Source organism: Lipophrys pholis (genome assembly GCF_963383615.2).
Source record: "Lipophrys pholis genome assembly, chromosome: 1".
Classification (NCBI taxonomy): domain Eukaryota; kingdom Metazoa; phylum Chordata; class Actinopteri; order Blenniiformes; family Blenniidae; genus Lipophrys; species Lipophrys pholis.
In genome coordinates this window covers 32,048,690-32,071,026 of record NC_137635.1, presented here as the reverse complement: position 1 = coordinate 32,071,026, position 22,337 = coordinate 32,048,690, and the positions used below count along the sequence as shown (strand labels likewise).

General features: G+C 41.1%; 2 protein-coding genes across 3 annotated transcripts; both read left to right on the top strand.

Annotated features, from left to right (window-relative positions):
- Nucleotides 1–532: 532 nt before the first annotated feature.
- kif2c (kinesin family member 2C) lies at nt 533–8,303 on the top strand. 2 transcript variants are annotated; one of them, XM_080484605.1, is made up of 22 exons: nt 536–816; nt 904–998; nt 1,673–1,780; nt 2,236–2,284; nt 2,366–2,389; nt 3,139–3,252; nt 3,382–3,504; nt 3,686–3,792; nt 3,910–4,005; nt 4,094–4,148; nt 4,479–4,641; nt 4,994–5,084; nt 5,200–5,263; nt 5,777–5,868; nt 5,950–6,092; nt 6,312–6,525; nt 6,666–6,776; nt 6,862–6,929; nt 7,041–7,119; nt 7,199–7,267; nt 7,354–7,447; nt 7,664–8,303. In XM_080484605.1, exons 1-22 carry the CDS (start codon nt 756–758, stop codon nt 7,723–7,725), a joined length of 2,082 nt encoding a protein of 693 aa, XP_080340731.1. In that variant the 5' UTR covers nt 536–755; the 3' UTR covers nt 7,726–8,303. The 2 variants fall into 2 exon arrangements, with proteins under 2 accessions (XP_080340732.1, XP_080340731.1); XM_080484606.1 differs by lacking the exon at nt 2,366–2,389 and having other exon boundaries at nt 533–816.
- A 1,223-nt stretch (nt 8,304–9,526) lies between these two features.
- selenot1a (selenoprotein T, 1a) lies at nt 9,527–15,307 on the top strand. Its single transcript, XM_080476947.1, has 6 exons — nt 9,527–9,697; nt 11,420–11,530; nt 12,104–12,230; nt 13,074–13,161; nt 13,285–13,451; nt 14,043–15,307. The coding sequence occupies exons 1-5, from the start codon at nt 9,561–9,563 to the stop codon at nt 13,407–13,409; spliced, it is 588 nt and encodes a 195-aa protein (XP_080333073.1). The 5' UTR covers nt 9,527–9,560; the 3' UTR covers nt 13,410–13,451; nt 14,043–15,307.
- The last annotated feature ends 7,030 nt before the right edge of the window (nt 15,308–22,337 follow it).

Below are 22,337 nucleotides of genomic sequence, written 5' to 3'. Positions count from 1 at the left end.
GTTTGAACCTGAAAAAATACGATCTGAAAGTGTAAAAAAAAATTGAAACTTGAAAACAGGATTTGAATGGGAAAAAAAGATGATCTAATCTGAAACCATTAAACCTGCAACTGAAAAAACAACACCTCCATTTAAAAAAATATATTTAAGAGTGAAAAATGAAAATAAAGGATTTTATCAAAAGAATTCCAGAGCTGAACCAAAATGATATGTATAGAGAAAAAACTTTTCATACACTTATTTTTTTTTAATATAGTATTTACATTTTTTTGAAAATTGCAGATCAGACCTTGTACATTCAGATTAAAAAAAAAAATTTTTCAATCACATTTTTTTTTTTCAAATGAACAAACCTTTTGACCTGGATCAACCTCCATACATTCGCCTGTAGTTACTTTTTTAATCTAGTCGTTTTTAAGACAACCAGGAGGTGGCAGTGTTTGGTAAAAGTTAGAGGGAGTAAAAAAAAAAACAATCACAGAAGAAGCAAAGCGTCAAGCTGACCAATCAGATTTAAATCGTTTAAAACGACGTCAGTTCAAATGTTTGGCGGAAGAGCACGGAGCTGAGGGCGAAAGAGAAGAGAAAAAGTGGATATAAGAGGCTGCAGTTGCGTGCGAACAAATATATTCTTCAGAAAGTTCAGTCGGAGGGTTTTACAGTGACAACGACAGAGACTAAGCGGTTGCTCGACAGCCACTTGTTTTGAATCTTTTGTTAGTCAGTTAGCTTTGTCAGTCAGGAACTTCCAGGAAATGGAGCATAACATATCCACACTCCTCATGGGGCTGTCGGTGCAAATCCGCCGCAGCGACGGTGAGTTGACGGTGTATTTCCTAATAACGAAGCCACGCAGTCTGGCAGCGTGACGCTGACTTCAACATCTGCTCGTGTTCCAACCAGGGCGAATCCACGGAGCCACCGTCAAGACTGTGGACAGCGTCAAGTCCACCGCCATGGTGGAGTGGCACGTCGGAAGCCAGACCCAGATGAAGGAGGTTTGCAAGCTCATATCCACCAGATAAGATTTTATTACGCCATTAAGCATCAAAACATCTGCAATCATTATGCTTTGCAACGGATCCACAGCGCAACTGGTGTGACGGTTGACACGTTGTACGCTGTTCGACCAAATCTGTGCTGCAATTGTCTTTTTGTTCTTTCTTTTTTCTCTGAAAACACTGAATAATCAACAAGTCACCTGTCGTGTTTTGTTTAGATCAGGGTTGTCAAACACATTCAGGTGCCACGAACCGCCACTTTTCATCTTACGCGGACCAGAGTGGTAAAATAGTGCCATAATCTTTCAATTTAAACTTCTGAAGATGTCTTTGGGTATACATGGTGATGTCGTTATTGTCACGAAACCAAACAATCACTACAATCTCAAGGTTTTGTTTGACATTTCTACGAGTTACTTGGTGGTTTGGCAGGTCAGATTTGGCCCAATTCAATTAAACTTTATTTATAAAGCACCAAATACAACACAGTCATGTCTAGGTGCTTTTAACAGAGAGAAACCAAAAAACGAAATCCTCCACTGGCCTTATGTCTGACACCCCTGGTTTAGATGGGAATTCAGATTTTTGTTAAGATGCTATATGATTTCTAAGTTACACTAATCACATTAGAATCTTGTGTTTTTATGGTTGTTGTTGTTGTTTTATTTCAGATTGAGCTCGGGGACATATATAACCTCAATCCAAAGCTTTTGGATTCGCTTTTGGAAAATCTCAATGCTGCCGTTCATAAAGAACAACCTGCTCCTCCTCCAGAAAAGGTAAGGGGTTGAACGTTGGACTATCATGTCACCATCTTACTTGAAATAACAGACTTTCTTTTGGGTTAGTCTTTGTTTTCAACTGAACGACTCTCGTACTGTTCTTTATTCGAGGTCAACAAGCTGTAGGGTTGTTTATGAATCCTGAATTTTCAAGGTGGTGTTTTCTGCATCTAATTGACAAAATTGGTTGGAAAACAAACAATGATTCCTCATCAAACAGCTACTCTTTTGTGCCATGATTTAAATATGGAAGGAAACCCTACACTTAAAACTATTGTCCTGAATCAATGACAAACATTCACTAATTTTATTACTTTTACTTTGGTATGAAAAATGTTATTCTGCTGACTAGTATTAAAGGACATGGTAAAACAAAGTGAACCTGTGATGGTCTCTTACCTTCCTGAATTAAATGAAGGATGTATTTGACTGTTTTCTGCTCTCCTCTGCAGCAGTATGAGACTCGACTGCGCTCATCTCGGATTCCTGCTCCTTCCTCAGGTACGTAAATAATGCCAACCATTAATTTCTGATGCAGCCATGGTCATTTCTATCACCTAATTACTTGTTTTCTCCCAAAAGCCGGAACTCCAGGTGAAAAGTCAGGTCGGCATTTACTTCCTGTTACTATGTTTTAACGGTGTATTCGCACTAAATCAGAAAATCCTCCACCTAGTTGTTTAATGGCAGTTGGAAATGATCAAACTCACTTTAGTTTTTGAAGCAACATTTGGGTCCTTCACTATTTTTCCACATTTCTTTACGTTCAACTTCACAGCTTCATTTACTAAGATTTTACTTTCCCACCCCCTTTATTCTATAAAACAAATAAATCCTAGTAAAATGTGTTCAAGTCACATTGAGCTTTGAAACAATCGTTGCTTCAGATATTGGTTTTCAGTAGGTCACAAATAAAAAATCAACACATTTGGGTGTTGGGTATTTCTTGGCATGCTGCTTTTGTTAATCCTCACATTCTTCCTAAAACGTGTGTAGAAATGTACGGTTAACGTGTGAATCGAGTTAAACATTTTAACTGGGATAGATTTCTCTTTTTGCTGATCATTTTTCAACCAGACTGACTTAAAGTTGTGGAGTTGTTTATCTTCATAATGTCTGTAAGTGACTGTTCTGCACCTTGGGATGAGGTGTATTATCTTTTTTTTTTTTTTTTTTTAAGTGAACTTATGACTGTGATGACTTGTGATTTGAGAGTCACCTGCTTTGTCCAGTTTCTTTCAAATGCACCAATGTGAGGCTTAACCACAGAAAGATCCTTCGTATGAATGGCAAGTCATTACAAGGTGTAGGAATTCAGCGGCGCAGCCGGTGACTTGGCTGTGTTTTTCTTTCAGCTGCCACTCGAACTCAGGCGCGTCAGACGTGCTTGTTTCAGAACTTGGCCAAAGAGTCACAGCAGGACGTGATCAGTCCTGATCTCCCTTCATCATCCGTCCTCTCAAACTCTGGTCGGTAGTGATGCTTTATAACCTGAACATGTCTTTGAATGCTTTGGATTTGGGTCACAATTTAGCCTTTCAAACATGACTTTGTCCAATCCTTTTTCAATTTTCATTGCACTTCCCTTCCTTTCCCAGACATTCCCAGTCAGCAGTGTCGGAGGAACAATGCCAAACCCACACAGTCGCCGCCTTTGGTGTGTGAGCCTGCGAATGAAAACGAAGAGCCAGAGCGAATGCCTCCTCCAGCTTTACCCAGGAGTCAGTAACTAATCCTACGTAGTTCTCAAATCAATAGTTCTTACATCAAAATAATGTCGACTGTTTCTCAGCCAGAACAAATCTGCAAGAGGAAAATGTCAAATGTGTTGCAGAGTAAGCTTATGATGTGGTGTTTGTCTGAAAAAAGTATATTTATTAAGCTGTTGGCATACTGATACAGTACCAGCAGCCAGAAGGAAAACCTTGGCTCAACAAGAAGTAAACAAAAACAGCAAACGGCTCTCCTCGGTTATGAAGCCTCCAGAAATCCAGGCAAAGAGGACCAAGGTGACGCACACAGTTATTTTGCCTTTTTATGTTTGTTTTTTTTTTCCAAGTCATGACCACAGTTTCTTACTTACAATTTCTTCAAACTTGCACTACTTGTATGTTTGTTTTTTTTAGCACGGGGAGGCCTCTCGACCAAACAATAAATTTTATGAGATGATTCAAGAGTTAAGGGAGACCTTGGAAATAAATCCCCTGTCAGCCGCTGACGTGGTGAGCGTGATGGTTTTTTTCTTTAAAGTCGCGCCTGAAGGGTGTTTAGGGTGTTTTTTCCTCGTTTCAACGTCTGGAGTCTTTGCAGGTTGAGCCTCACAGGATTTGCGTGTGTGTCCGCAAGCGTCCCCTCAATAAACAAGGTATGTTTGGACGGGATGTCTTCACACCTAATTTCAAAAAGGTTGGGATGTTGTGTGAAATCAAGACGCATTACATTGGAAATCCCCGAAGCCAATTTTTTTAAATTCACATTACAAAATAATTTCTGTAGTTTCTCTGAATGGTTTGAAGGTCGTCCAACATCACAACACATCTCCTTATTTTAACTATTGTTCCACAATTTATCAAATGTTCATTCTGTGTATTGTCCCAATCTGTGAACGGAGGTCATTGATAAATCTGTCATCTAAATATAATATGAACTAGAAGTTTTCATCCAGGCTTTGACATTGTTCCAATCCGTACTTCAGAGATCAATAAGAAGGAGATCGATGTCGTGTCTGTTACTGGGGGAGGAGAGCTGCTGGTCCACGAGCCAAAGCACAAGGTGGACCTCACCAAATACTTGGACAACCAGGTCTTCCGGTTTGACTACACATTTGATGAAACTTCCACCAACGAGCTTGTCTACAAGTAAGTACATCAGTGCCTTTTTCAGAAAGTTTGACGATTTTCCTTAAATAATCTGACATCATCAAGCATCTGGTTGATTTTTACTCAGATTCTCTTTTTGTTCACACTCCTCTGTCTTTCTGGGGAGTATTTTCCTCCCACGTAATGTGAAATGCTTTTCTCTCTTCTTTAAAATGCATTTTGAATTTGCACAGACTGATATTGCATAAAAACCAGTTATCACAGTTGCGTGAGCCTTTTGAAACATGTGCCTTGCACATGATGCATTTTTGAAATGTTGCACAATCCCACTGGAAAGTTAAGATGTTTGTTTTGTTGTTGTTTTTAATCCGTACTCTTATTTTCATTCTAGATTCACAGCCATGCCCTTGGTGCAATCCATTTTTGAAGGTGGTATGGCAACGTGTTTTGCATATGGCCAGACGGGAAGTGGTAAAACTCATGTTAGTGTCTGCTCACTGTGAAGGATCAGTTTGATTGGTGCACAATTTTCTACATGTTACAAAAAACAACTAACTTTTTTTGGTCCTTTTTGTTTGTGTTTTTTTTATAACCCAGACAATGGGAGGTGATTTTAATGGCCGGCAGCAGAAAACCAGTTGTGGAATCTATGCTTTGGCTGGTAAGACACATTAATCCATTCATGCTCTTGCTCCTCCTTTTTCACATGAAACTCCTTCTCCCATGTATGGCGTTCAGGTCTGCGTTTTCCCTTTTTATCAAATGAAAAACATGATTTATTATTATTTGAAACTCCGACTCATTGGCTTTGGCTGACTTTCTGTGAAGAGCAAATCAGCATTGCTCCTCTTCCCACACATTTTACCCTCCGTTTCATTTTAGTTTCATCCCAGCTGTAAATTGGGCGCGGGAAACAAATATAGCTTTGCTAGTGTGGTTTCTTATCACAATGATTAAAATGGCCAAGATATTCTCTTCTCCCCTCAAACTGGTGACTACAAACAACAGACCTGTCGACTCCCAAGATAGTTTGTATGTCTGACGGGCCCCTGGTGTCCTATGTGGTAAAGAACTGCACTTGGATGAGAGGATGTGGAGCCAGGAGCATCCTCTTAACAAGCAATGTAGATTGTTTTGTCTTTTATCAATGAATTCCTGCATGTTTCTGCTTCAGCACAGGATGTTTTCTCCCATCGGAACCACCGGAAATTTGCTCATCTGGACGTCTCTGTTTACGTCAGCTTCTTTGAGATTTACAATAGCAAGGTGAGAATTCTTTCCCATGAAAACTTTCACGAACATTAAAATCCCGAATCGAGAATAATTGTCACTTGTGCGCTTGTTTAGGTATACGACCTCTTGAATAAGAAAGCCAAGCTCCGTGTTTTGGAGGACGATCGCCAGCAGGTTCAGGTGGTGGGGCTTAAGGAGATACATGTGTCCAACGTGGACGAGGTGATCAAAATGGTTCAAGCCGGCAGCACTTGCAGGTAATTTATACTCTGAACAGGTGAATATAAAAGGCTTGTGATAGGCCGTGTTAATTTAAGATGTGAAAAGCGTCATTCTAAAGGATTTTACTGATGCACGTGAAGTGCAACATGTAGTCGGATTAAAATAACATTTTAAAAAGGCATTTCATGTAATAAAGGAATTAAAAATCAGGGGAGAAGACAAACACCTAAAAAAATTTCCACCTCTCCTTCCAGAACATCGAGCCAAACCGCAGCCAACGTGAACTCATCCCGCTCTCACGCCATCCTCCAGATTGTGCTGCGGCGCAATGATCGCGCCAACACACTGCATGGAAAGTTCTCCCTGGTGGATCTGGCCGGCAACGAGCGCGGCACCAACGACGCCGTCAACGACCGCAACACTTTGGTGGAGACTTGTGAGATAAACCGCAGCCTCCTGGCGCTCAAGGTAGACTGTGGCTGATGTGGAGGTGTTGCAGGTTGCCAATATGCAGCTAAAGTAACATCAAATAAGCTGCTGAATTGTTTCATTTGACACTCGGTCATCAACAAAGGTGTTTAAAATCTTTTCTGTTTTTCTTCTTGTAGGAGTGTATCCGTTCACTGGGCATGAACAGTGATCACATACCGTTCAGGATGAGCACTTTGACTAAAGTTCTGAGGGATTCCTTCATTGGCGAAAAGTCCAGGACGTGCATGGTGTGTTCATCCTCTCTGTTCATTCCACATCGAACGAGAGCATACATATGCTAGAACATAAAAATGTCCCCTTCTTGTGTCGCAGATCGCGATGGTGGCCCCAGGCATGGCTTCGTGTGAATACACAATGAACACGCTACGTTATGCTGACAGGTACTAAACCGCCCCGCAGCCTCGTTTTTAGATGGTTTGCTTGTTTATGACGTCATTTTGACACGAATCCGACGTCCGATTCAATAAATACTAAAACTTTTTATTTTGCAGAGTAAAGGGGCTGAAATGTGGTGCCAAAGCCCGTGGAACAGTGAAGACTCAGGAGCCTCTTTCCAGCTCCTCAGAAGAGGTAAAGTAGACTGATCCAAAATCACATTGTTTATTATTATTTTTACTCATCGTTTTTCTTCACTTTCTTTATGCTGTAGGAATCTGTGGACACCAGCGTTTATGACGCAGTGGCCGAGCTGGAGGAAAGCATTTATGTCGAACTCAAGGTAGCGTTCTTCAAACTTGGTTCTTTTCGCAGCTTATAGGCTATAATTGCTTTCAACAGTCTGAATTCTTTTTAACTTTTGGTCAGAGGGCAAATGACTTCATCAGTGCGATGGACCAGACGTCTTACAACATCGAGGCGGCGCTCCCTGACCTGCTGGACTATTCTCAAAAGTTACTGGGTTTGTACAACCTGCTGGTTTATTTTCATGTTTATCAGGAAGCAATTTCATGAATTTATCTTTCTAGAGTGAAAGAAACTTCACCATCATGCCTTTTACAGCGAGTCGTGTCACCTTGGAGAATTTCAAAGGAAGAGCCAATTTTGTCTTAAAGCACAGAATTTTGTACGTTTTATTTTTAACATTTTTCATTTGTTTATTTTTTTTGTCATTCAGATACCATTCAGGCTTTGCAAACTGCTGTTGACCAGGAGGGACAGGCCAGAAGGCCCCAATGAAGCAAGCCCAGAAACCCGCTGTTTTGTTTTTTGTTTTATGTTTATTTAATAAATGTAACTGAACACTACAGTTTAAAAAGTCACCAGCCTCATAAAGCGGTGACACTGGATTGTGTGATTTTATGCAGATGTCAAAGAGTCAATCAACAGGAGGCTTCGGCCACTTAAATTTCAATATCAAATGTTTGTTTTGGTTTGCGGCAGCACACTTGTAAAGTGCTGAACGCAGAAGGTAAACACAGACTAGCCATTTAAATTTAAGAATTGTTTTGTTGGACAAGAACAACCTTGTGGACATTTCTATTTTAAAAGTGGTTTGAGGTTTTATATTATTCACCATCGACTTATTTACGGTCTTTCTTTCGTTTGCAGTTGTGGCACAGATGTTTGTTTGCAGGTGACCCGGATTCATTTTTGATCAAGTTCCTGAAGATCAATATTGTAAATTCTGCCGAGTCCTTTGAACTGACTGACTTTTTGGCGTTTTTTAGCTCCACCTCAGTTTTCAAAATCAGGTGGTCTTTTACATGGTGTAATGTCAAAATGTCTATAAACTATTAATAAAATTTGACCATTGTAATCTTGCATCTTCTTCATTTCCGTACCACACACCACCCCTGTCTTTTGAACTAAACTGGCATCCGAGTTTGTTTTCTGATCTCTTAAAAAGTGTCTGTACAGTATTGGTACTCACCTTTTGGTTTTACATTGCAATAGATGAATATGAGAGTTAAAGTCAGTATCTATAGTAACGGTGCTTTTATCGGTGGGAAAAGTCAAAACTTTCCCGTTTGACTTCATTTATAGAGTAATTAGAAGTCCACTTTACACAAACACTAACTTAAACCATTACAACCATTGGACGGTTACATGATGTGGCTACTCACATTACAGATGAGGTTTAGTCTGTTCGTCCAGCCATCAGGTTGAAAAAGAGGTGGAGTTGTGTGCTGTCCAGAAGGTGAATGATGATCAGTGGAGATGATGTGGGAGCCTGGTAGAAAGGTGAAGATGCAAGGAGTGGAGGGAGAGAAGTGGATGAGCTCAAGAACCCGGGGTAGGGCAGGTAGGGTGGAGTGTCGGAGCTAATGAGTCAAAGGTTTTTGAAACATCTGGTAATATGTTTGGTCTGGAGACGGTGATGTTGTCTAAAAGACAAGAGGCGGGAAAGGCAAGATGCTGATGTATTGACTGGATAGGAAGCAAGATGAACAAACAGCTCAGGTTGAGCTGGTTTGTATATCTACTGAAGAAAGATGATCTAAAATAGAGGAATACTTCAGAGGGAAGTGTGTCTGCAACAAATTTATGACGCTCTGGTATCAGAAGGGTATGTCATTTAGAAAATATTGTCCAATGTCACTGTAGTTTAATATATTCACACCTCACGTGTTGTAATATTGTCTGGACTGCTTCACATCCAGAATTTATCTGAATGAATAAATCTATTAAGACCTTCCAGACACATCTCACATATTTTTCCTCTCATCTTCAGACATTCACTCTTACTCAACAAGAAACCCAACTGACTTTGATTTATGATGTGTGGTTATGTGACTGATTTATTAACTCCTTTGTTAGTTTTACATATAGGCCCCTTGGGCTTCTTTCCTCTACCGCACAGCCTGGTTCGGTTTTTGGTAATCCCTTTCCTTTATTGTTATTTCCTATTTGTGCAAATGAGGGGCCATGGTAAGAGAGTAACAGTGAGGTGAAGTTGAGCCTCCCGAGCAGCAGGTGGCGCTCCAAGCAGGACACCGTGGTGTATTTAGTCTCACAAGAGTTCCTCCTCCTCTCCCACAGTGAGGAGGAAACTCACCACGGAGCACACGGAGATGAAGTGGCTGCGCTTTTCGCTCCTCGTCCTCGGGGTTTTCTCGCTGTGCTGCGCCTCGGCCGGTGACAGCAGCAGCGGGATAAAGAAGATGAAAATGCAGTTCGCCACGGGACCTCTGCTCAAGTTTCAGATTTGGTGAGTTGTAAGAAAATGTGGCGAGTCATCGCAACGGCTAGCCGCCGAACTCCCAGCAGCGGCTAACAGCGTCGCAGGCCGAGATTTATTAACCGAGACCCGCAAGGTGCTGGAATATTTCCCCCTTGATGGTGGGATGAATAAATGTTAGAGCCATGTACATTTTGCTGATGATTGACGCCGCTCTTGTTAACGTTTGGCTGAAGACATGGCCCCACTTCCGCTGTCAAACACGAAATCCTCACGAGCCCCCCGACAGCAGATTAGCTTGTGCGGTTATTTTTTTATTTTTTTCGTACGAGGCTGACGACAATATCGGTTTAACTATCCTCAATAACTATCTATTCAGAATCGCTGGTTTTGAATTCAACATTTAAACGCTTTTTGTCACAGCTTGAAACGGAGCTGTGCGGCTTCGTGTGATATTATTACGAACACGTGTGTCACCTGTCAGGACAGTGACGATGTCAGGTGATCGTTAAAGAAACTCACAGGTTCACTGGAAGAAAGAGTATGAACACTCACACGACACCTCTGCTGCTGCACAACAACCTTTTTTTTTTCATTTATAATTTCAACTACAATAAACAAAGTTTGGGCAATCGTGGTCTTTTTTTTAAGATCTCGCGAGAACCTCACTTGCCAATAGATTGTTAATCAACTAAAGTTCTGTCAACCTACAATTTACGAAATTGCACATTGATGGATTCCCACTTACGTCACTAATATTTAATTGTTCATTTGAGCGCCTTGGGTTAGTTACTATGACCAACGGAATCAACCTTAAGTCATATGTCAATATTTGCTTAACCTTTTGCTGACTCAAACGGTTACCAATACATTTGTTGTCCACGAAAATTACAAAGAACTGCAGTCTCTTGAGGCTGCTGTGGAAGTAACCTTGTCATGCAGCCGCTGTTGTTCTGATTGTCCATCCATGTCTTCATCACAGGGCAAAAGGAAAGATGTTCAGTTGTATGTGTAATTCATAGTCACTGGAGAGCCTGAGTATCCCATCGCTCTTCCATACAGCTTTATCCTGTTCAGGGGTCGATCCCCATTAACTCTGGGTGAAGGCAGGATACAACCTGGGCAGGCCAAGGTCCGTCACAGGGCAAACACACACACAACCACACCTAGGGCCGATTAAGGGTCACCAATTAACCTCACACAGAAAGGCCCAACTAGTATTTGAACCCACGACCTTCTCAGGGAGAACATGGACCAACAAAACTCTGCACAGAAAGGAGCCCAACAGGAGGCTTTCTCAGTATGCGTTGCTAACCACTACCCTTACTGTGCAGCACCGGTTATGATCGCCCATCAGTGTAAACAGGAGATCGTTTTCCTTGTTTTATGGCTGAATTAATAGAACTGGTTCTTTCGAAGCAGTGTGAAGTCAGCAACGTGTGGTATTTGTCCATGAAGCGACAATCACATTTTGTAATCTTACCAAAAAACAAAGAGGAGACTCAGATTTGTGATGTAAATATTCTTCCCTTTTAGCTGCACATAAGCCTCAAACTCAGGACATGCAGCCACTCTCGAGTGTGACCGGTATTTCACGCTTCCCAGCAAATCATCCAAAGATACATTTGGAATTCAGAGTTCAGGGTTAACTTGTTCTGCTGGCACTGATACTATGTTAGTGTGAAAGCTTCTGTGCTCGCAGCTGAACACTGTGCTTGCCTGTCTTCTAACTGTGTGTTTGTCCCAACACAGCATTTCCTGAGGGTACAAGCGGGTGTTTGAGGAGTACATGCAGGCCCTGTACCAGCGTTACCCAGACATCCGCATTGAAGGGGAGAACTATCTTCCTATTCCCGTCTATCGGTAAGGGCGACAGAGAGAGATTATCTTCCTTGTTACAAGTAGATTACACCCAGCTTTATTGAAGCAGTCTGAAATCTGGCCTGGATTAGCCGCAAGTTTACTGAGCAATTGGACGTCCTTGTTGTCTTGAGAGACTCAGACAACTATATTTTGAAGAATTTATCTCACCTGAAATATAAGTTTGTCAAGAGTGGGGGGTGTTTAAGCCATCAGCTTTGGGAATTGCACTGTATGGACTTCTCCATGCTGCGGTCCCTGGTGTTGTAGTTAAAGGTGTGTCATCACTGAGACTGTCTGAACTCCTAATGAGCACACTGGAGATTAGCACTATTAAAGCAGTATCACACCCAGTTTTCCTTGAATCAACCTGTTTGGATTTTCTTGATGTTGTGACAATAAAAAAAATAGTTCTATTGCTCTGCATGAATATAATGGCTGGTGTAAAATGCAGGAAGTTCCTGTACCTCAAGGTGAATTAAGAGTTTTAAGCGATATAAATGTGGAAGTACAGTTTCTGTAAGGATGTGTTCATAACATGCCCTGATGGTGAAGTATGTCTTTTTATTTCCTCAGACATTTCGCTTCCTTCCTGTCTATGTTCAAACTCGTGGTGATCGGGATGATTATCATCGGCAGGGACCCTTTTGCCCTCGTTGGTATGCAAGCTCCAGGCATCTGGGAGTGGGGCCAGGGAAATAAGGTAATGAGATGAAACGCCGTATTTAAGCTCTGCTTCACATGACAATCGGTCTCCCGCAGAATGGCTCCATTCGAGGGCATATCAGGAGGCTGGGATGAGTGGAGATCAGCTTTATTTAAATACTGTTTTTCATTCCCAATTGTGTCCATAATACAAATACAAGCCCAGAGGATTTCATCAGATGCTCATTCAGAGGCTTCGTGTTTAAGTATTGTTTAGCGTCTATGTGTAATCCCCAGTGTGACAGACTCTGTGGGAAGTTGAAGATTGATGACACACACGGTATATTGTCAAATTAGGCTTTAAAATATACATATATATATATATATATATATATATATGCACATAGATAATTAGAAATTCTATTTTTCTGTGATTAAAGTATGTAGGGTAGTCAGTAGTATATATACTTTTAAATCTAGTTTGGGCTATCCATACTTTTTTTTAGATCTTAAATAAAATTAAAATTTGTCCAACATTGAATGCTGGTTGTCAATGGAGGATTTTACTGCAGTAATATTGAATTTCTTTAAAATGTAATCTCCATCTTCTATACCACTCTGTCCAGTTCATGGTAGTGGGCGCTGGAGCAAATTCCAACGAATTCAACGAAAGGCACTGATGCTCATAAAAATGCTAAACGTGGGTCCCGACAAAGTCTTTGCTGCAATGTTTGAATAAATCAGTGAAACATTGACCGTTGTGAGGACTTTGCCAGCAGAGGCTGTGTCTTCATTAGATATCCGCCTCAGTTCTTTCCCACTTAACAGACTCGTTAATCAGTGTCAAAAGCCAAGCTGACATAAAAATGGCCTTACAGACTTGATTGTTTTTTTCTTCCAGATATATGCCTGCATGATGGTTTTCTTCCTCAGTAATATGATCGAAAACCAGTTGATGTCAACGGGAGCATTTGAAATCACATTAAATGGTGAGTGTCTGCGGCACAGCAATCTGACTTGAGACGCCTGCAAACGGTAGAACTAAAGTTGTCAGTTGATGGAACAGTTTGCAGTGAAATAATCATTTATTTTTGGGGGGTTTTTCCCCACAGATGTGCCCGTGTGGTCGAAGCTCGAGTCGGGTCACCTGCCCTCCATGCAGCAGCTGGTGCAAATCCTGGACAACGAGATGAAGATGAACGTTCACATGAACACAAAACCACACCACCACTCCTAACGTCTCGGTTCAGTTCCTGGCTGGAGCTAAACGCCCCTCCATGTAAGTGCAGTCAGGAGCGCCGGGAGGGAAATGTGACTATCTAGTTTTCATATACAAAAATAAACGGTCTGATGTTGCATTTATGAAGTTTGAATTACAGTTTAGGATGGTGGATATTTAAATACATTTTCAGCGGTTGTTGTACCTGAATTTTAGAGGTTTTTTGATAAATCCTTGTCATATTGGAATTGGTTTTTAAACTGTTTTAGCAGCATTTCTTAGCCATTTTCTCCCATTTTAGTTGTGCCTTCTATATAAAAAACCCTTTTAGCCAAGTGTTAGAAATCCTTGAAAAATTGACATTGTGTCTGTAAATAAAATGAGAACCGGATAAAATGCTTTTATTTTTATGTATAAGCTTGTCAAAGGTTGAAGGAGCCACTAAACTGGTCTGTGGGACCATTTCTGCGAAGAGTAAAAATTACAAATAAGTTAAGTGGCCTCGTGTTGAAAGCCTCATATTTTTCTCTAAATTTAAATATACTTGAATAAATGTCAAGTTTTGCATTAAATTCAAGACCAACATTTGTGGCTGTTCACTAGTTTTGACCACACGTCGTGTTGATCGACTTCATTTTATTCCCGTTTCAGGTTTGAGGTGGGTTTCTCACTGGGCTGTGAGGTGATGTTTATGAAGGTCTGCGCTGAAGGCAGGAGGACTGCCGGCACAGACTGGATGCCCCCATCACTCTTCACCATGCCCCTTGGAGATGCCCCGCCCCCGACGCCAGAGCGGGACCCGTGGCAGCCAGTGCTGACCCTTCTCACTCATTTTCTTATACTATTCATACTACTGCAGATTACATCCAGGTGATAATAGTGCTCCCATCATGAGATTTAATGTTGATTCTCGTAGTCTTTAACTTGTTACATATAATTGATCTATGTTGATTATGGGAAAAAAAAATGTCATTTTTACCACTGAGCCATATGTAGACTTTTTTAAGTTTCTGTTTATTGGTCAAACTAGTTACCATGTAGATCAAGCAACATGTAAAAATCTGTCATTACTGTTGGGGAAATTGTGTATTGGTATGATTTCTGAATGATTTTTATATTTACGTACCTTGGAGAAAGCTTAGAAGATTAATAAAACTTAATGTAACTATTTAACCGTGAAGCTGTGGTGTTGGAGGTTTACTGAAGTGTGAAATACTGCGTTTTAGATGAGTAACTATTAGTTGCATCGCCTGTGGTTTATTTGGGGGTTTCGTCACGTGCACTTCTCCTATTTTCCGACACTCGAAAAATAGATAATTACTGTAAAGGACTTCTCAACAAGGTTGTAACATAAGCTTTTCAGTACCACCAACAACATGTAGTGATAATGAGTTGTCATTTTTAAAAGGAAAGAAGCAGAAGTACTTTCTTTAACCTACAGCCTGAAAAACCATAAATGCAGCAGACCAGCAGTCTGGTCATGAGTGCTCATTGATCATCCGCTTAACAAAATGCTGTTATAGGAAGTCTTCTGGCTTTACACGGATTTGATTGGACGGGATAAGTGTTGGTGTCTGGACTGTTTTAGTGCCGAAACAAAACAGCTGCTGCTGCTGTACAGGAGTAACATGATTTTTTTATGCTCAAAGAAAGCAACTTAACTCCTCAGTTTTCAGAAGGCATATTCAAAACAATGACGACCGTTATCAAGTTTTCTGGTAGAATAAATTAGAAATTGTCAATTGTAATGAAGAAAACCTAATCTCCTTGGAACAATGCTAATTATTGCCTCCAGATTCTAATGACTGATTACTGCATTAAAGGGAAACTAATTCTGCATTCAACCATTAAATGTTGCAGCTGTGTGTGAACTAATCAGCATTGTCATAAATTAAACTACAAGTTATACTTATTGTAAAAAAATTACTTTGAAATAACTAGTTTTGGAAATCTAATACTGATTTGGAATTTAAGTGGCGGTGAGGGCTCCGTTTTACTTTTAGTTTGTAGGAGAGAAAACTAGTCCACCAGAGAGTCCAAACCAGCCAGCTATGCCAAAACATTGAGCACAATTCAACAAAAAGTAACTTGCTGCACATTTATTCACCAGAGATTTCTGTGTTTTAGTGAAAGTAGTGCATCTAGTTGCTGGTGAAGATGCACCAGAGCCGCGCTGTGAGGGTGAATATACGAAAACATGGCAAAGGCTGCAAAAGTACCTCCACCAGAGGACAAGGACGGAGACTTTTCACTCTTTTCTTTGCCATGTTCACTTTATCATTCTGTAATCATCCATCTCTGCACTGCAGCAAATGAAGACATTTGGAATTGACCAAAAAGTCATGTGACCGATCTGTCTCGTAGATGGAGACTAAGATAGAACAGCAAATAGCATCTGATGATACTTTAATTCAACAGCATCAAATCAGACAAGTCAGAATAAAAATAGTACAGACAACGGATAAACTGAGGAGTTTAAATCCATCAAGAATCCCTGGGGCGTGTACTCTGGAGGGCTCGATCACAATCTAGAAGTTTCTCTGCAGTGGCGTGGAAGCGAGAGATGATTGACCTCCGCTCCTCGTCGTGCCGCTTCTCTGGCCGGGTCACAGCAACTTTACTCTCACACTGAAACGAAGAGGTTGGTTTGATATTAACCTGAGTGGTCTCGTCTCACGCAACACCAACAAGGTGTCTGGGGGAAAAAAAGTGGGTTTGTGAAGGAGTCCAGCTTCACCTGAGCACAGCAGGGACCCACACTGAACTTTGCCTGTTTGCCTTTTGCCAAGAAGCACACAAACACTTGGTTTTTCTCCAGGACTCGGACTCCCACCATTTTGTTGAGGGACAGGAAGATGGGGTGCAGGGGAGTCGGGGTGTTGGTCAGACTGCTCCAGTTCCACCGGCACACGCTGGCACCCGTGTGCGCAAAACGCTGGCCTCCTGACCCGTTGAGGATCAACCTGCCATGTGGGCACACACACATTCATGACGGAGTCAAAGCTCCCTGAGGGGTTATTTGGTTTGTCTTGTCAAACGCAGTCTGCTTGGAACATTTGTGTGTTTTTACCAGATTTGTCCATTACTGTGATTACACAATGCACGGCCGTGAGAATGAAAAATGGCCCTCATTGGCTGATCTGGAGCACCGACGTCGTCATATACGATGCAGACGCTTCCATTTTGCCCACTGGGAACCACAATAACAGCCAAGAGGCCTGAGGGATACCTGCGACCTCTGTGATAAGGACTGGAACGCTTGATGGACAGTAGATTATCATTTATTGTTAAAAATCATTACAGTGAGTGACAAACCGAATAAAACAAAAGTACAAGGACATATATCAGAAGGTGGAAGATATTTACACCCAAGAACAAATAGCAGAGCTATGGTGATAAGTTGAATCTAATGAGTTACGTTCATGTGCCGAGACACTCATGTATAAAATACCACCATAGTTTAAAAGAGGAAGTTGGCAGCAACAAGTCGTTTAGTTTCTAAGGAAGAAACTTTCATTCTAATCACAGCTTCTTCATCAACTTGACTTTTAAAGTTCTGGAGGAACCTTGTGAGGTCACGATACAGGGTACAGTATCACCAAGAACACTAAGACCTCAGGCTTATCTGCTTTTAACGGCAGTTTGAGCTCTTTTAGTTTTGACTGGACGACGTATCAAAATGCACAAGTCGAGGAAAGAGTAGAAACTCAACTAGACGCAACAGTGTCATCGGCATAAAGTAGATTATATACTGTAGTGTACTATAATTTATCAATAGCCAATTTGTTCTTTTCATTATGTCTGCAAAGCCTTTTGGTCTCCATGTCAAAACACTCAAAATATCAATAATTGGTAATAAACTATCAGCATTTCATTGAAGGATACAAAATGTGAGCAGAGCCATCAGGGGATGCAACGAGAAAAGTGCTGCCATCAGAGTAGTGCCTCTGAACTCCAGCCACATTCTGGTTATATAAACAACAATGCACAAAGTCACCAACGGTTCTGTGTTCACTGGATTCTCTTGAAAGGGTTTTGTATGTAATCCTCATAATCAGCCTATACGATACAGATGATTATTATTTTTGTCTCATAATAAATCAATGATGGTTACACAGCATCAAATCATCAGAATACAACTGAAAATTTAAATCTCTTCATTATTTGATTCAACTGTGAAACTTCCATATATTAGATATTTCACAAACAAACAGAAATATTTCAAGCCCGTCTTTCTTGCTTATGTCATGAAAATTAAAATGATTTTCTGTCTTGAAAAACGCATGCAAACTTTAATTTAGATCACATTTAGTTTATGTTATATGTGTATAAAAACTGACACGTTTATGAATATCTATGAGTTTTTGGCTAATTTGGTTACAAAGAGTTATTAACATTATCTTACTCATTCATAACAAGATTTATCTTGTCAGCCAGAATTTCATTCAAAATCTGAATTGTTTTGTTAGTCATATAAAATTATGGCCTCCAGGTAAAAACTGATCTCATTAATAGTGATATCTTGAGACTGTTTTTTTGATGTTTCTATTTTATAAGATAAAATCATAAATCAAAACCAAACAGTCTTGAAGCACTTCAGTTCATTCGTGATAATATTTAAAATATATGGACGCTTTACTGAACAATACAAAATAAAAATGAAAGTTTTCCATTGGATGCTCACTTTTGAGTCTTTCTTGTCTGTCGGATGCAGTAATAAAAAGTGTCCACTAGAGGACAGTTAATGCAGGTACTCTATCTTTGCAGTGTCCACAAGTTTTTGCCTCAACTTTACAAACAATAAAAATAGATTCTATTAAAAAATTATGCTTAGAGGTCAGTGGAAATGTGATGGCACTGGAGTCAACTTCCAACACTAACATCATTTGATGACATTGAAGATGTGCACATGTACCTGGTGATAACATAAGCCAAACCGAACAGGCCTGTGATCAAATATAGGGAGCACCACCTGCTCATCCTTCCTCTTCTGGTCCACTTCTCCTGGATTACGACGGCGCAGTATCCTCCATTGTTCCACCGGAGGGGCAAGGAGTGAGAACCTGAGGACGTGTGGTTGTGGAGAAGACGCTGTATGACACAAATAAACTGCATTAGTCTCACAAAGTCATTCACTTGTATGCTTTTCCATGTTTCATGGAATAAAAACTACACGGCGACGACTTACATCCCGTCTCTACAGGCAGTTGAACTGAGGGCTTGAGCGGGAATGACGATTTCAAACGCTGAATTGAGTAATCCTTCGAGACAGAGGACTTCTCTTGATCATAGGAGTACGATTTCTGAGGATTTATACAAGTGTCATGGTTAACAGGAGAATTCCTGAGGGACAAAACTATCTTCTCCTTCAGCTTATGACACAGCTGCTGCCACTGTTTTCAGCAGAAATCAGAGAATCCACAGTGCAACAGGTTTATCTATTATTTTCAAACACTGCCCGCCTCACCTCAGTGTTGGAGGGAAATGCTCGATCCAGTGGAGGCCTGGGCCTTTCTCCACAGTACTCCTGTCTTACTGTGTAGTCGTGTGGTGTGGACGACTGGAACCGAAGGGCAGAGTGTAGAAACTTGAGTAATCTGTGACGTGATGCTGCTGCAGATTTACAACAGCAGACAGAAATGTCGATTTCATACCTCCGGAGGAACAGCTGGCAGATTCCGCTTGTGTCTTTCAGACTCCCAGTTGTATCTTAAAACGCCGACTCTGAGGTCATAGAGGGGCGGCTCCCTCAAACACTCCGCGCATCGCTCTTGTGTCGTCTGAACAAACACAGAAAGCCAATAAAATCCCATGAGGTCAGTTGAAACTACAAATTTGATGAAAGGAGATCACTTCACTGTCACTGATGTCTTACATTGTCGTCGAGGATGTGCGGTGGATCGTTTTCTGGAGTTGCACCAGCATCTGACGGAAAACAAAAGCCATCGCAAGGAGATTACATTTAGTCACTGTGGTCTAAAATAATGAAGCACATAAAAACGTGCTTGAATAATATCCCACTGTTTTTTTGTTTTGTTTTGTTTTTCTCACTTGCTTTATTCTTACCGGCAAAGTCAGACTTCATTCTTCTTTCCTTTCTGAGTGAATCAAAGTCACAGCGCTCACATTGTTAGACCCAGACTGAAATTGTATTCTGCTTCGTAGCTATGTGTGAAACCGCAGTCCTGTTGATGGGGAAGAATAGAGTAGAAGAACCTTTAGGCTCAATAAGACATCGCACCTGTGAGCTCTGGAGTCTGCTTTGGCCAGTGAGGAGGAAGAGGAGGAAGGACGAGGCAGGATTTTATTCTCAATGACTTGGTGGTTAGAAGAAAGCAAAGATATGAGCTTTGTAAAAGCAACCGACGGAGAAGAAACAAGTATATCCAGATAACAGTCTGAGATACATACCTGTCTGAGCACGTTTGATGAAGATAAGACACAACCTATACAAACAAGAAGAAAGGAGATCATTTGCTCTCTTTTTTCATAGAAACTCTCATCACTATTTCACATTTTCAGACGGGTGTCAGTGTTTTGCTCTGAATTGAATCAATTGTTAAGCATAAAAGGGAAATAAGGGAGGTCCAAAAGGTATAAATACAATTACATCAAAGGAAATACAATATTGATTTGGTGAAAATCCAAAGATACTGTCAGTTCATTGTTTTAATTTCGAAGTTATATCTTGTAAAAATGGCACAGCTTCAAAAACACAAAGAAGTTGCACTCACCACAGAGGCACCAGTTATTAAGCAATTCTCCCCTTGCTGATGTTGTCCGTAACCATGGAGACTGGCATGAGCTGCATGGCAATATGTAAATCTGTTAGGCTACTTAACAATGATGCAAAACATTGTGTAAAGTTTGAGTCCTAAACTTGAGTAGGACTAGATTTATCATGATCTGTTTCAGTTGGAGGATATTTATGCCTGTTTATCACTTTAAAAAAAATAAATAAATAAAAGTTACACGATGCAATGATTTCTAAAACGTTGTTGGTCTTGTTTTGTTCCACTGTGTAGGCTTTCAAGGGATCATGGGTAAAGGGGAAGTGTCCAACCAAATATTAATCTTCACAGTCATCTGCACCATAATCAGAAAAAAAATGAATGGTAAAGGGAGACGACAAAATAAAGGCATTAAATGAAAAATGAAAAATGTTGGGCCACAAGCCACGAGTTGTTCATGTCCGGAATAACTATTAAAGGAAGATGTCAGATTCTAGATTGTTGATTGATTGATTGATTGATTGATTGATTTAATCACGGTGACAACAGAACTTTAAACTTCCGATCTCTCCTGTATCCCAACACCGAAGGGTTTTGCCAAATATAACCCCACAAGATTAAAAGATTATGATAAAAGAAAGAAAAGAAAATGGTTCACAAAGGGGGGGGGGGGGGGGGGGGGGGGGGGGGCTGAGAAGAAGGAAAGGTAAGCTTTAGAAATGTTGATTCCCCACAAGTTGATCCTCCACAGTTCTCATCCATGGCGCGCTAGTTTACGCAGGTGAAGCCAGTTGACGTTTAACCATCAGTCCGTCTGCCGCCACGCCCGATTGGTTTATTGAGTGACTGCTGCTGGTTGAGCTGCTGATAAAACACAGCAGGACACACACTCCCTCATCAGAGCAGCTTCTGACGTCTTTCACCCTTTCAAGGAGCTACGTGCAGCGGAAAGAATGTGTAAAGAAAAGAGAAAAAGTTCTACTGTTTGCTTGGTTGCAGCTGTTTTTCTGTCAGGTTTCTTTGCCCAGACGATTGATGCCTTTCGGCTGACCAAAACGGCGACGCGGGATGGACAGGGAGGGGTCGGTGATGCCACGACTGCCACTGTCCAGCGGGGGAAAGTCTTATTCGGGACGGATTTTGAGAAGAAGTCAGATTTGGCTTCTTTGGTCCGGAGGGCTGCAAACGCGGAGGATGTCCAGGCAGACTTTGCAGGTAAGTAATGCTCTGGTAGAGGGAGCAGCCGACGCACAGGAATTTTATGTTCAGTGTGTCACACTGACCAGAATGTACTGAGACCATGCTTCATCTTAAATGAAGATGACCATGAGCACAGCCCTGCCTCTTGCAATGAAGCACTTATCTTTGTATATATGACCTAAATTTTAAAGTCTCAGATCAGGCTTATCTTGACACTGACTTAATTTCAAATCATTGGAATGGATGCTAAGAATGTGTCTACTATTCAATGTTTTCCTCTTATCTTAACACTCAAATTCCACGTCTCTTGTCAGGTTGGCCAAATAGACTCTCACAAGATGCCATGGCCAAAGAGGCAACATGGAGGCAGATGTCCCCGTCGCTGCAGTGTGCAGGGGATCAGATGAGGTTCAGAGTTGTTGGACAAGCTGCTTCACAGCTCGCTTTGGCGCAAGGTAAAACGAGGCTGGCTTAGCCGTGCTCTTACATTTGAGTTCCCTACTCTTGCACTGATTTGTTTTGTTTCCCCCTCAGGAAACTCTCTACCACTACCTCTGACCAATATCCCTTCAAACTGTGGCTTCAACATGCAGAGGAACTCCATCGGGCTCATCATGGTGGTCCCCTATGATGGCTGCAATGTAGTTCAACAGGTATTTTCAGTCTTTCTTTACAAAGTGTAATTTAAACCTAAATTCATTCCAAAATATTTCATTTAAGTACATGTGTACTTTCAGACTTTAAGTTTTTTTTTCTTCTCAGGGTGGAACTTTTGCACTCCCTCTTCGCTTTCAAGGAATTCCAGTCCTACTGTTGTGCGCCCGACAGACACTACCTCCATTCCCAAGTGCTCACTTTTTGCCGGTACCCCCTCTAATTGATATTCCTCCGGCACTGCAAGCGCCGAGCCCACCAGTGCCTCAAGTACCCCAGATGCCCATTCCCCAAGTACCTTTGATACCTCCAGTTTTTCAGGCCAATGGGTTCTTGGCTCGAGAAGCATTAGATCCCAGAT